General features: G+C 43.3%; 1 protein-coding gene across 6 annotated transcripts in view; it reads left to right on the plus strand.

Annotated features, from left to right (window-relative positions):
* The window catches only part of LOC113269823 (transducin-like enhancer protein 4), a 139,585-nt gene that overhangs the window by 110,726 nt on the left and 16,348 nt on the right, over positions 1-12,511 (plus strand). For all 6 annotated transcript variants that reach the window (XM_026518793.4, XM_044391092.3, XM_026518794.4 and 3 more), the window contains 6 exons: positions 7,326-7,445; positions 8,497-8,550; positions 9,469-9,621; positions 10,822-10,954; positions 11,221-11,414; positions 11,913-11,989. In XM_026518793.4, coding sequence (XP_026374578.1) covers positions 7,326-7,445; positions 8,497-8,550; positions 9,469-9,621; positions 10,822-10,954; positions 11,221-11,414; positions 11,913-11,989 — 731 coding nt within the window. The remainder of the gene's footprint in view (positions 1-7,325; positions 7,446-8,496; positions 8,551-9,468; positions 9,622-10,821; positions 10,955-11,220; positions 11,415-11,912; positions 11,990-12,511) is intronic.

Raw genomic sequence — 12,511 nt, forward strand, 5'->3', positions numbered from 1 at the left:
AGGCGGTAGGTGAATGAATGATCTAGTATATATATTATGGGTGCTCTACAAAAAAAAAAAAATCCCAGGAGGAGGTGGCAGGTGCATGTGACTATACTTTTATAAAAGTGCATACAAGATATATAGAGTCTCTGTTAATGAGGGAAGGGGATTCTTGGTGGAGACCAAGTGCATGTAGGAACGTTAGGTCTTGTGAACTTTGAGGAGGTCCATTGGATCGAAGGGCATGCAGTGGTTTTGGGGTGATTAGCTGGGTTAAGAGATGGGACTTTTATGCACTGTCTGTGGGCTCTCTTCTCCATCAGTGGTAAGGGGATATACTTGTCCCTTCTCGTTCTCCCAGTTGCTTGTTCACGTGACCTGCAGTTCAGACCAAGAGCAGACAGTTGGCCACCAAGAGAGGGAAGCTAAGGTGCCTACACAAGGATCAAACGTGTATCTTTGGTGTCAAAGCAAAGGGTTCCAGCAGCTCAGCTCGCCAGCTAAAGTAACTGTATTTAATGAAATTTCTGGGGTGGAGCCAACAGCTTTATTCCAGGAAGAGGAAATAACAGTCAAGAAACCCCAGGAGGACATTAAGATAATGTTCTAATTTAAAATCAATTTTATTGATACCTTATAAATTATTATAGCATTTTATCCTGACCAAGTAATACATAATGCTGAGGCCATGGAAGCAAAACGTGAATGACTAAATATTGAAGCGCTGTATAGTTTACTGCATGAAGCAAAAAATATGTAGGACTTTTGTATTCTAAGTATTTTTAACTCGTGGAGCCTTCTGGAGGGCAAGGTGTAGATTTCATTCATCTTTGTATTTCTGTACTTTGGTGGGTATTCAGTAGTTAACTTGCTCAAAGAGCCCATAAGTAGACTGAGATTGTGTGATGGTCTCACAGTAGCATAGGAGTCGTAGCTCTTTGTGATGCTAGCTACTGTGTTCCCAACATGCGCTCTCCTCCATCTTGGCGGCAGCCTTCTAAGCAGGTACTCTGGTTGGCCTCGTTTTGCCCACTGGGGGACTGGAAGCTTAGAGAAGTTCATTACTTGTCCAAGGTCACACAGCTGGTGGTACAGCCTCCTTTGGAACCCAGGCTGTCTGACCCTCGTACCCATACCAGAACCATTGTGGACACTGCCTCTCTTCTTAATCATTCCTCTGTCAGTTGCTCTTGTTCTGATTATCTGCCCGAGAAATATATTTTGCCCCAAGTATCTCTTACCAGGAGAGAAGCAGAAAGACAAAGACACCAATAGAACATTTTAAAGAATGTGTTGTTCGTGACGTATTGTAGAAGGTGAAACATTTATTAAGAACAGATTCATTATATGGAGACTATATTTTAACAAGGGCAGGTCTTCAGAAAGTCCCGGTCATTTTTGAAGGTGAATTTTGATTTATGTTAATTTGGAAAAAGCAAGTTCTGTGAGGGTTATATACAGATTGTGTTTTTAATGACTTCCTTAATCAAGCAGGTTATTTTAAAAAAGTCTTACCATAATGAGCAGTAAACTGACACCAGTGACTGGCTTAGAGCCCTACCATATTCAGGTTTTTCACCACGAGCATGCTATAAATTTTAAGCTAATTTACATAAATTTGCATGTGTTATGAGTCAGTACGTAAGATGTGTATATTTTAGCCAAATTATTTTTATTTTTTAATTTCTCCCAACTGAAGATTATTTTCTCCATCTCTGCTGGTTATTTTTTTAGTAGGTGGGATAGTAAATATTAAAATGTTTTATTTCAAAGAACTGTATGAATAGAAATACAAAGATTTTGTGTAATACCGTACAATAAAACCTCAATCAGAAATGCACGGGGGTATGGTACTGTGTTTGTTTGGTATATATAGGTTTATTGAGGGTATTACTTTTACTTCAGAACTTGTTGAAAGTATTTCATAACTCCGAAATGCTTTGAGGACTAGTGAACATATTGACCCAGGGTGACTCATGATTGTCAGACTCCTCCTACTGAAGGCTCTTCTGCTCAGGAGGGGGAGTGGGCCAAGTCCCTGCTGGTCTCGGGCAGTATGTTGGCCTTTCTGAATTCAAGAGAGCCAACAGTACTCATTTCTGTTTTAGTCATCTGTTTGCTGCTGCTGTTGTTACAGAGGAAATGATGCTTGAGGACTTTAGTTACAGCATCAGGGAAGGGTCAACAGGCCTCTTGAGCCCGCCTTCTCCATCCTGCCCTCCCCTGCTGCCATTAACCAACTCCCTCTGAATTGTCCCTGACCCAAACTAATTCCTGTACTGAATGAACTATAGTTCGACTAGCAGTATGATTTACCTTCTCAACTGGGCTGGATTTGAGTAAAGTAGGCCTGGGCAACAGTTGTAAGGGGAGGGCAAAACCCTAGGCAGATTATCGTGGTACCTCTTGCCCTGTCATTATCCCCTTTATCTGTTTGAAAATGGACTTACCCTTTGGTACCGAGTAGATGGGGTGTTGGAAGGCTGTAGCTGAAGAACAGACAAACCATAACACGTGAGTTTTGTAGAGTTTTTGATCGTGGTTGTCCAACCGTTCCTTCCGGTTGGGATCTTGTAAGTGGGCAGGGACATATGAACTTCTGCGAACGGCAAGCGGAATTAGCTTGATGCGCATTTGAAATCAAATTAGAAAGTCCGATATGGAGGTGGTATTTATAGTCCTGCCTGCCGTATTGAACCAAAACCTTATTGTGTTGAAAGGAGATGTGTTTTGGTTAATAGCAGCCTATTGAAACCCTATCATTATGGACCATCTGTATATCTGTGCTGAGGGGTAGTGCTACACAGATGCCGAGAATAGTCCTTATGTGAGGCTTAAAATAGAAGCTGCACACTAGCTCTGTAGTAAATAGCACGCGGCGGAGCCCCAGCGCGGAGCTGCCGTCGCAGAGCGGTTCGACGGTCTGTCTGGGCCTGCGCCTCCTGCTACTTCGTGGAGATTCTTTCACCTGGTCCTCAAAGCCGCCCAGGGAGGGAGTGGGCGGGGGTTCTAGTCCCAGACTACAGAGACTGAGACTGAGCAATATCCCCAAGGCTACACAGCTATTAAGTGGAAAACTCTAGACTCAAATCCAGACAGGCTGTCTGACTCCAGACAGATGCTGTTGCCTGCTAGTAAAATGTGTGCTACCTGTTATTAACACAAGCTAAGTGTAACAACACTACCTCTTGGGTTTTTTTTTTTGGGGGGGTGTACTTTATAGAACTCTTGGTCATACATGGTCATCTTTGATCTTGCGGTGGCAGAGGAGTAAAGGTGAAAGGGCGGGGCCGTTCATTTCAGTTGCTGAAGGTGTCCGTTTTCCATCTGACTTGGTCAGTAACCTTAGTAAAGTCTTGGTTGGGTTTCAAACCAGGCTCTAGCATTTTCTCATTTGGAGATGAAATCTGATTTGTAATGTTAGGAGTAACTCTTTTAAAAGCTTATCTTTTGCTTTCAAAGCAATTGGGATTTCCATATAACAAGACTTACTAACAAATTTTTAGTATTTTTCCCCTAGTTTGTCCTTGTTTGCCCCCCTTCTTTTTGATTAAACATCTATTTCGTTCTTTTTACTATCCCAGTAATATAAGTGTTTCATTTTTAAAAGTAACAGAGCTTTGTAGTAAGCATTCTTATTTAAGGCCTTCTGCCTCGTCCTGACTGGCCACTGCTTCTGATTGCTATGACCCTCCGTTCTTAACCAATTTGCCGATATAGTCACATCATCAGACTGTAATGAGAAAATGTTTCTCAGTTTGTAGATTTATAGAGTCATGATGCAGCTCCAGTTAAGTTTCCTGTGTAGCAAGCTAGAGAAATACCTAACCTAGGTAAGCTTTTAAAATAATGATAGAGAAATAAAAATATTTTTTAGTAAAACCGGACTTCGTCTTTAAAAGTATTTACTTAATTCCTCCGGTTCACATGCTCAGCAAAAATCCAAGTGGCCTTCCAGTGGCAGAATGGTGGACTTGTAAGATTCATGATGAGAGTCTGTGCCAAGTCCAATTTGATTCCAGAGCAATTATGTTATTAGAACATTGCTGATTGCCCCGTGCTCATTGTGTAGCTTAACCTTTAAATGCTAGTGATAATTAACTACTTTATCATTCTACCAGGAAACTCCAACATATGACTCTGTTCTGCAGTAAAATTTCACAAATAAAATACTACCCACAGAGCCAGAAACAGCCAGTTAAGAATAGTAAAGCTGTTTGTACATGTGTATCAATAAATAAGCATAAAGATCTAAATAAATAAGCGTTACCATTTAGTGTTAACTTTTAAGAAAGTATTTTATAATTGTTTAAAAATCAATTTTTCCTTTTGGACAAAGTGGAAATAACTCAGTAGAGTATCTCAGAATCAAAAGCCTCAGACTGTTGTTAATCACACACATACAGTTTTTTTCTTCTTTTTGTACAATAGCAAATGAGTAGGAAGAAGGCATGTGGAAGTAGGTAGAGGAGTAGAGGCGAAGAGACACGACTGTTGTGCTGCTAATCCCCAGGGGCGGCACTACTCCGATCTTACTGTAATGAATGGTTTCTTGTGTAAACCGTTCAGCCTAGTGGTCTTCTAAAAGGGAATGTATCATATGAATTTTAGGTTAAGATTGAGGAGCGCAAAAGGGATGCTTTTTGCACATTTATGTTCAGAAACATTTCCGGGCAGTTCTCTGCGGCTCACTGTGCCGAGGGCCCCCACCCAGGTAACCCACAGCCTGGAGTGGGAAGTGGCCTTGTAAACAAATAGCCACGTATTGATTGCGAGTGCTCTACTCATGGGGTGAACAAAGTGTTAAGAGAACAAAGAAGAATTGAGTGATTAATTCTGCCTGACAGCGTCTGAGCGAGCTTTAAAAGGTGACATTAGAGCTGGTCCTTAAGAATACGGATTTCAACAAAAAAGATACTGAGGGGAAATGGGCATTCTCATAAGCCAGGGAAAAAAGGCTACAGATACAATGAAAACGCACAGAGCACTGGGCAACAAGAAGCTCATAGTGCTGAGCTCTCAGGCCAGGGCCCTGGGTGAAGGGCTTTGGAAACGGCCACAGGCAGAAATATTTGGCATTTTTTTTCCCCTAAGGACAGTGGGGAAACAGTTGGTTGTTTTTAAGGAAGAATGAGAAGTGGTCAAATCTCTGTTTGGGATATATGTACTCCAGAATTGTGACGGAGACTGGAGGGGGCGGAAACTAGATATGGGGTTCCGACATCAAATATGGTAGGTCGCGGCTCACAGATGATGTTTGCAAGCATGATTTCGATGGAGTAATAGTCACAAAAACCTGGTGACGGCGTGAAAGCAAAGCAGAAGCATTGAACCAAGTCTTAGGGCTTGGGAATGAGGATTGGATCTCAACGGAGATACATGAAGAAGCTCTCCGGTTTTAAACATTGTTTGGCTTCTAGTGTTTTGCCTTGGTCTTCGGCTTACTGAACGACGTCTGCTATCTTTTCTGCTATTAAGCTTAAGGGTGAATGAGTAGGGATAGTTTCAGGGTTCGGTGTCTCCAGTCTAGAGTATTCATTGAAGACTCTGAGAGAGAATGGTACAGGAGGAAGGATTTAGAGGTACCCAGCCCTATCATTGGGAACCCACTCACTTGTCCTTCCCATCTTCCCCTGACACCAAACTCCTACCCCCTCCTTCCTGCCTTTGGAGACGGTGGTGGAGTTGCCATCACTATAGCCGACCACTAGGGGGTAATGTCTTGGTAGCGATACTGACCCAGGCATTGGGGAAAAAACAGTTCATTGGTTTTCCTCTAACAACAGGCTTCAAAAGTTTAGCCACAAAAGGAAATGTGGCATTAAAGTTCAGTGGAAATGAAATGGGATATAGAGGCAAAAGTTCTGGATATCACACTGCCTCCCGTAGTTAATTTAAAAGCCCTTGTAAATGTTGTTTATCTTCATAAATGTTAATTATTACCATCAGACTTTAGATAAAGAAAAAAAAGTACAAGGGGTTAGTTTTATATGAGAAGAATGAAGTTACCAATGAGGACGAGCTTTACGGAACAGTGTCCTGAATTGATTAGATGCAAGGCAGAGATATCCTGGTGGTGATTCTTTGTTCTACCTAGAACTTGTTTTCTCATCTCCAAGCGTTCTTTCCATTGCCAGCCTGGGTTAATTTAGCACTAAGCCCTGCACGGGTGCCCTGCTGAGGCCTTGGCTTTTCTGGCCTCTCTGACCCGTCCTCCACAGGTCAGCCGTGCTCCCTCTCTCACACCTCACCTTAACGTTGAGCTGGCTCCTGTTTGGTCTGTCCTGAACTGAGTCACTAGCCAGTTCCATAAGGTTGCTTCAGTTTTCATTGACACTTTCTTCACTTCCTCGTAAATGATCTTAAGCTCTCATACTGTCTGAGTGTGCCCAGTAGTAACCACCCGGCCTCACTGGCAGTCAGATGCATTCTCTGTGCTTCACTGTGTATCTTCGGCATGTAGGCCTCCTCCAGTTGGGAGCCCTTTGCAAGAGCAGAGATGCCAGACATTGTCTGAGCCTGTATGGGTTGCTCCTGACTGTGATCCAAGAGGGAGGGACTATCTTTCCATTTGTCTGGTCCTAATGGGGGTTCCAGGGTTTCCAGAGACAAAAAGGAGCAGGCTCGTGAAAATGGTAGAAGTCAGAAAGGAATAAAGTGAATTTTTGCAGGTGTTTTGTTTTTGTTATTTTTATTTGCCACTCTGAATCTTCTGTGCCTTTAAAACAAGGGACTTAGCAAATTCCTTAAATAGGACCTTTGTGTCACATGATCACCATTTTTTGGTTGCTTAAATTACCGAAGAGTACCTGTCTTCCCTTTCTCTTTGAAGAGTTACTGGTTTTTCTCGAGATGGACTCTGACATACTCACTGTCTCTGTATAGGCTTAGGTTACTGGCTTCCCATCAGCCGGCAAACTTGGGGCCAGAGGGGGGTGGGGCTTGCCTTTTCCTTCCTTCCATTTTCTTTTCACTCCTCTTCCTTTCTCACCTCTGAAGCTGCTTCACCAGTGTAATCTACATCTCTGCGGGACCAGACCCATTCTGTCTTCTGAATTTGCTGTTCCTTGCCTCCTTTTTTATTCCTTGGCTCCCTCTCTGGTCCTGTCTCCATTTTTTCTTTCCTGTTTGTTCCTTTTTTCCCCTCAGTCCCTTTCCCCGGTTTTTCTTTGGTTTTTCTGTCTCCTCCTCTGTTGCCCTCTTCCTTTACCTCCTCCCTCTCTCCCGTCTCCTGCTCACAGTTATGCAGGTGTGCACTGACGAACAAAAAGGACAGTAAGCCTGGAACACTCACGGTTAAGTGGATGGTCATTTCTCAACCCTGCTTGCTTTTCTAATTCCAGAGCTCTTCAGTATCCCCGTCAGCCAGTTTCCGAGGTGCCGAGAAGCACAGGAACTCCACAGACTACTCCTCTGATAGCAAAAAGCAGAAAACTGAAGAAAAGGAAATTGCAGCTCGTTATGTAGGTTCATCCACCTCTGCTTTGGGGGAAGCCAGTTTACTCTGCTTTTTATCAGCAGCCATTTTACCCTTTGACGATTACCAACCAAAATTAGAACATAGGAGGAAAAAACATCTACTGGGAGAAAAAAAAAATAGTGATCGCATTTACAGCTGTGTCTCCGTTGGCTAGCTGAAGTCCTCTGAGTGTGCAGGTCAGCGCGCGCGTGTGCGAGTCGGAGCAGGATGCTTTGTCTGGCTCTGATAGAAGATGGCCAGGGAGTCCCATAATACCATTTCTAGGGATCTGTTTGCTTCCCTCTGTGTATTTCAAGGTGGTTGCATTTTCTGTGGTCAACTAGAAATGTTAAGGAAAAATGTAAAATCATAGAAAACCTGTTAAAATGTCGAAAATGAATTCGTGCTAAGGCATAAAGCGAATTTTGTGGAGTATAGCTTGCAGAGGCATCCAGATGTGTCCCTAGCCTGGGTTGAAGCTCATTTTCCTTCAGTGACGAACCCTTCCGGTCACAGAGTGAAGGGAGCAAGCTGGATGGGACCGGGGTGGATGCAGGCAGCCCCCGCTCCGCTTCCTGGGAGGGTGCCCTGCTGGACTGCAGGCCTCAGAAAAAGCAGAAAGTGTGGATTTTTGTGTGAAACCTCCCGATTTTAACACGGGGACTACTTAACCCAGTTTTTTAAAACTGAGAGATAAATCACACCCAACCGTAGGCTGGATTTAGCCCGAACATGCCAGCTTCCACCAGATGCTCTGGAGTAACAGGCAAGCCATAAGCTTCAGTTTTTTAAACGGTAAAAGGGGATCATCATCTTACCTACCTTGTAACATCATCGTGAGGATTAAAGAGCACAGTACATTGTAAAGCGTTTAGCACTGTTGGGCGCAGTTCATTTTTATAAGATGTGAGGAATTAGTCTGAACTTATCTAGGGTGAATCTGGCCTTTGTGCATGTTACGTGCGCGTGTGAGAGTGTGTGTGTGTGTGTTTGTGGCCTTTGTGCGTGTTACGTGCACTGGGGGAGGAAGTAATGCTTGTCAATTGTCAATGCAGGATAGCGATGGTGAGAAGAGTGATGACAACTTGGTGGTTGACGTTTCCAATGAGGTATGTTTTCTGGCTCATTCAGCTTCCTGCTCTTACAATGACTAGTGGCCAGACAGTATTCAAAATGTGTGCTTTGTTTCCAAAGGGACCCACTTTTTATTTACCTGAAAAATTTATGTGTTACTGATTTTACGTATTATTGATCCTTGCTTTATTGCTCGTCTTTTCTATAAGAGGACAAGTGTGTTTTGCTATCACCATAAATGCACAGCAGACATATGTGGTCAGCCTGCAAATCTCATTGACAGGTGACCTGTAGATTTGCAGCGTTTTGATTTTTGTTTTGAGTAAGTACAACTCCTTGAATAAGGCAGGTAGCGGAGCGGTGTTTTAGGGGCACCAAGCTCCCACGAAGTTGAAAATATGCATGTAACTCCCCCCGCCTTTTTAAACTTAAGTGTGGTTGACACACAATGTTACCTTAGTTTCAGGCGTACAATAGAGTGATTCAGCAAGTCTGCAGGTTATGCTGCCGCATAGAAGGTTCCACTCCCCAGAAACTTAACTATGAATAACCTACGATAACATAAACAGTCGATGAACACGTGGTTTGTATGTTACATGTGTTGCATACTGTATTCTTACAATAAAGACGGCTAGAGGAAAGAAAATGTTAAGACGATCATAAGAGAAAATACAGTTTATAGTTCTGTAGTGTATTTTTTTTAAAAAATCCGCATATAAGTGGACCCACGCATATCCATCCCATGTCGTTCACGAGTCAACGTGTGCTGTAAATATTGTATTTTCTTTGACCTCGATACCAAATATTTTCTTTAGCAGTTTAGTGCATCTTTTATTATCGATTACAGAACATTTTGCACTTTTCCATGCTTTCCGCTAGAAACATCCACACTCAAGTACTCTAGCGTTGTAAATGTGCTGTGCTGTACCAACGCCCTTGATGTTCCTTCGCAGGATCCATCTTCCCCTCGAGGGAGCCCGGCACACTCCCCAAGAGAGAATGGCCTGGACAAGACGCGCCTGCTCAAGAAAGATGCCCCCATCAGTCCAGCCTCTATCGCGTCCTCCAGCAGCACTCCTTCCTCCAAATCCAAAGAACTTAGCCTTGTAAGCTGTTCTTCATCGTCTTTCTTAGCCTTGCCTGTTTCAAGTTGATTGGCTTTGATTATTTTGTAAATTTGGTATTTTTTCACATTTTTCTATAGGGCTCTTATTTCCAAATATATGTATACGTTCAGTATTCAAGTTTAATTGGCAAAAGTACTTTGGGACCAGAATGGGTTTACTGACTTCCTGGTGATAAATGTTTGTTTTATGACTCTTTTTGCAAGGATAGGGGAGGGATATGGGGAAATTGAGTGAAACGTGTCTCAGCAAAGATGAAGAAATACACACTGGGCTTACAGAGATGGTTTTGTCACCTACGGTTTATGGTAAATTTAGTTTTCGGCTGGGATGTGATTTTGTTGCTAGTTTTGTTTGAATTACCAAGCTATATATGACTGCAATAATTTTGCCTTCCTATCGAAGAAGTAATCTGTCATTTACAAAAGTCTACCTTGACTCACACCACAAATCACAAATGCAAAAATGAAACTGCTTGCAAGTCAGGATAATCTCCCCATACCCCCTTCTTCTGTGGCTCTGTGGTTAATTGCATTTTTGTGTGTATGTCTTCCTTTTTCCTCGCCAGTTATTTCCTTGTAACATAACATTAAAAAAAAAAAAGACTCGGTTTTCATATAACCTTCTGAATTCACAGCTGAAGGAAAGAAAGTTCCTCTGTTTGTCTGCACATTAGGGGGATGTGTCTGGCACGGGCTGCATTAAGTTTTTCTCTGTTGTTCTCGCTTGGCCTTCTGGCCTTCTAGTATTGGCAACTCCTCTATACGGATCTCTGTGACGACGGGGGCGTGGATCTGTTCTAAGGGGACCCGTTAACCAGGAAGCCTCATGTGACACGAACAGTCCCCCAGGAGCTCAGCTCAAGCAGCCCTAAAGCAACCAGCAAGCGTTTGGTCACAGGACGTCATGATTTGTCAGCCTCTGTCTGACTCAGACCCAGTTTCCTGGAAATCATTTACGCCAAATTCTGCTTCAGTTTATATCCTCCTGAACATTGGTTTTGTGGTCTCAGGGAACTCTTTCTGTTTGTTGGTTTGTTCTTTTTAATTATGAAAATAAAGGCCCAATCTGAAGAATTTTTTCCATTTGTTTCTCTTTTCCTTTTGACTTGCCTTTTTAAACGTTTAACATCATTAAGACTGTGTTCTGATTGCCACTCTGTTCTCTTCTGTCTCTCGTTAGAATGAAAAATCTACTACTCCTGTTTCGAAGTCCAATACCCCTACTCCACGAACCGATGCACCCACCCCGGGCAGTAATTCCACTCCCGGATTGAGGCCTGTGCCGGGAAAACCACCAGGAGTCGACCCCTTGGGTTAGTAAGAAGAAGGGTTTTCTGCATATTTATGTTTCATGTTTTCAAAGAAAGCAATTTAAACACTGCAGTACCTTAAGAGTAGTAATAACCAGTATTGAAAAGCTGTTAGAATTACTTACTTAACCTGAACCAAGTGCCTTGATGATTTTTGAGATTATTACATTAAGCAAATTTGAGCCCTGGATCCTACTTTTTAAGGTATATTTTATTCCTTATTGTTTCCCGTGTTCTTGGTTTTTCTCTCCTTTCATTTTGGTCTGTAGCCTCAAGCCTAAGGACCCCGATGGCAGTCCCTTGTCCATATCCAACCCCGTTCGGGATCGTGCCCCACGCCGGGATGAACGGGGAGCTGACCAGCCCCGGCGCCGCCTACGCGGGGCTACACAACATTTCCCCGCAGATGAGCGCGGCCGCTGCCGCCGCCGCCGCCGCCGCGGCCTACGGGAGATCGCCGGTGGTACGTTTGTGGGCCTCCACGAAATCAGACCATTCCATGGCTCACGGAATCGCCAGATGTATTTTCGAATGTAGTTTATGTAATTTGAGGTATTTGTCAAGGGACCCGTCATATCCGTTAATTAAACTACACCCAGTCGTACTGTGAGATCCCGTTCCTTTTCTAAGGAGAGGAAATGTCTTTGTTATTTTTGGTTTACTTTTAATTTTAAACCTACAAGAACAGAGCGAACGATCATGAATGTCGTGAACCCTGTGTTTCCATCATAAGCTTCCAAAATGATACAAATAATTTTTTTTCATGTGTGTTCCATCCCCGGGTATGTTACCCCTACAATCATAACCATCCTGTCTTTTCATCAGTAGACACTACTGTATGTATATCTCTAAAATCGTACTTAAAGTCTGTGTTCTCCCAAGATCTAGAGAGGTATCGAGTAGGCTGATGTGAGTTAATGTAACTGTGTATGTTTTGTTGTTTTGCTTGGGAAAATCGTAGGTTGGATTTGACCCGCACCATCACATGCGCGTGCCAGCCATACCTCCAAACCTGACCGGCATCCCGGGAGGAAAACCGTGAGTACCCCCGAGCCTCGGGCTCACCGCCGTGTGCCAGACGCCGGGCCCCTGCTGGCCCTTTCGGCTGAGCGCTGCTGGGCAGTGTGGGGAGTTCCCGGAGCTCAACGTTTTTGTTTGGTTTTTGTGTTTTTCCTTGCAAAGAATTTCCATTTTCTCTTCGCACAAGGAAAGGAGTAATGAGGTGGGGTTTTGTATTTTCAATTTAAAATCTTGAGCTTCTAGTATGGAAATGCAAATTACTGAGGCATCTCCAGCAGTCAGGTCTTCTCTACGTCTGTTGCTGAATTCTTTGGTTGCCTCGGAAAAAAACGTCTCATGTGCAAACCTGGATGCTCAAAATTTGTGCGTGTTGGGAAAAGACGTGCCAAACTTCAAAGGCTGTGAAAAGAAAGAAGTGTGGTCTTATGCTCAATTGTGTTTGCAGAAAAGGTGGCTTTGCTCATTTGGCTTCTTGTCCCGTGAGCTGGATGTTTGGAGTGTCTGTATTCATAGCCCCCTTGAGTTAGGAAGGCAAAACGC

This window comes from Ursus arctos, unplaced genomic scaffold (genome assembly GCF_023065955.2).
Source record: "Ursus arctos isolate Adak ecotype North America unplaced genomic scaffold, UrsArc2.0 scaffold_33, whole genome shotgun sequence".
Lineage (NCBI taxonomy): Eukaryota > Metazoa > Chordata > Mammalia > Carnivora > Ursidae > Ursus > Ursus arctos.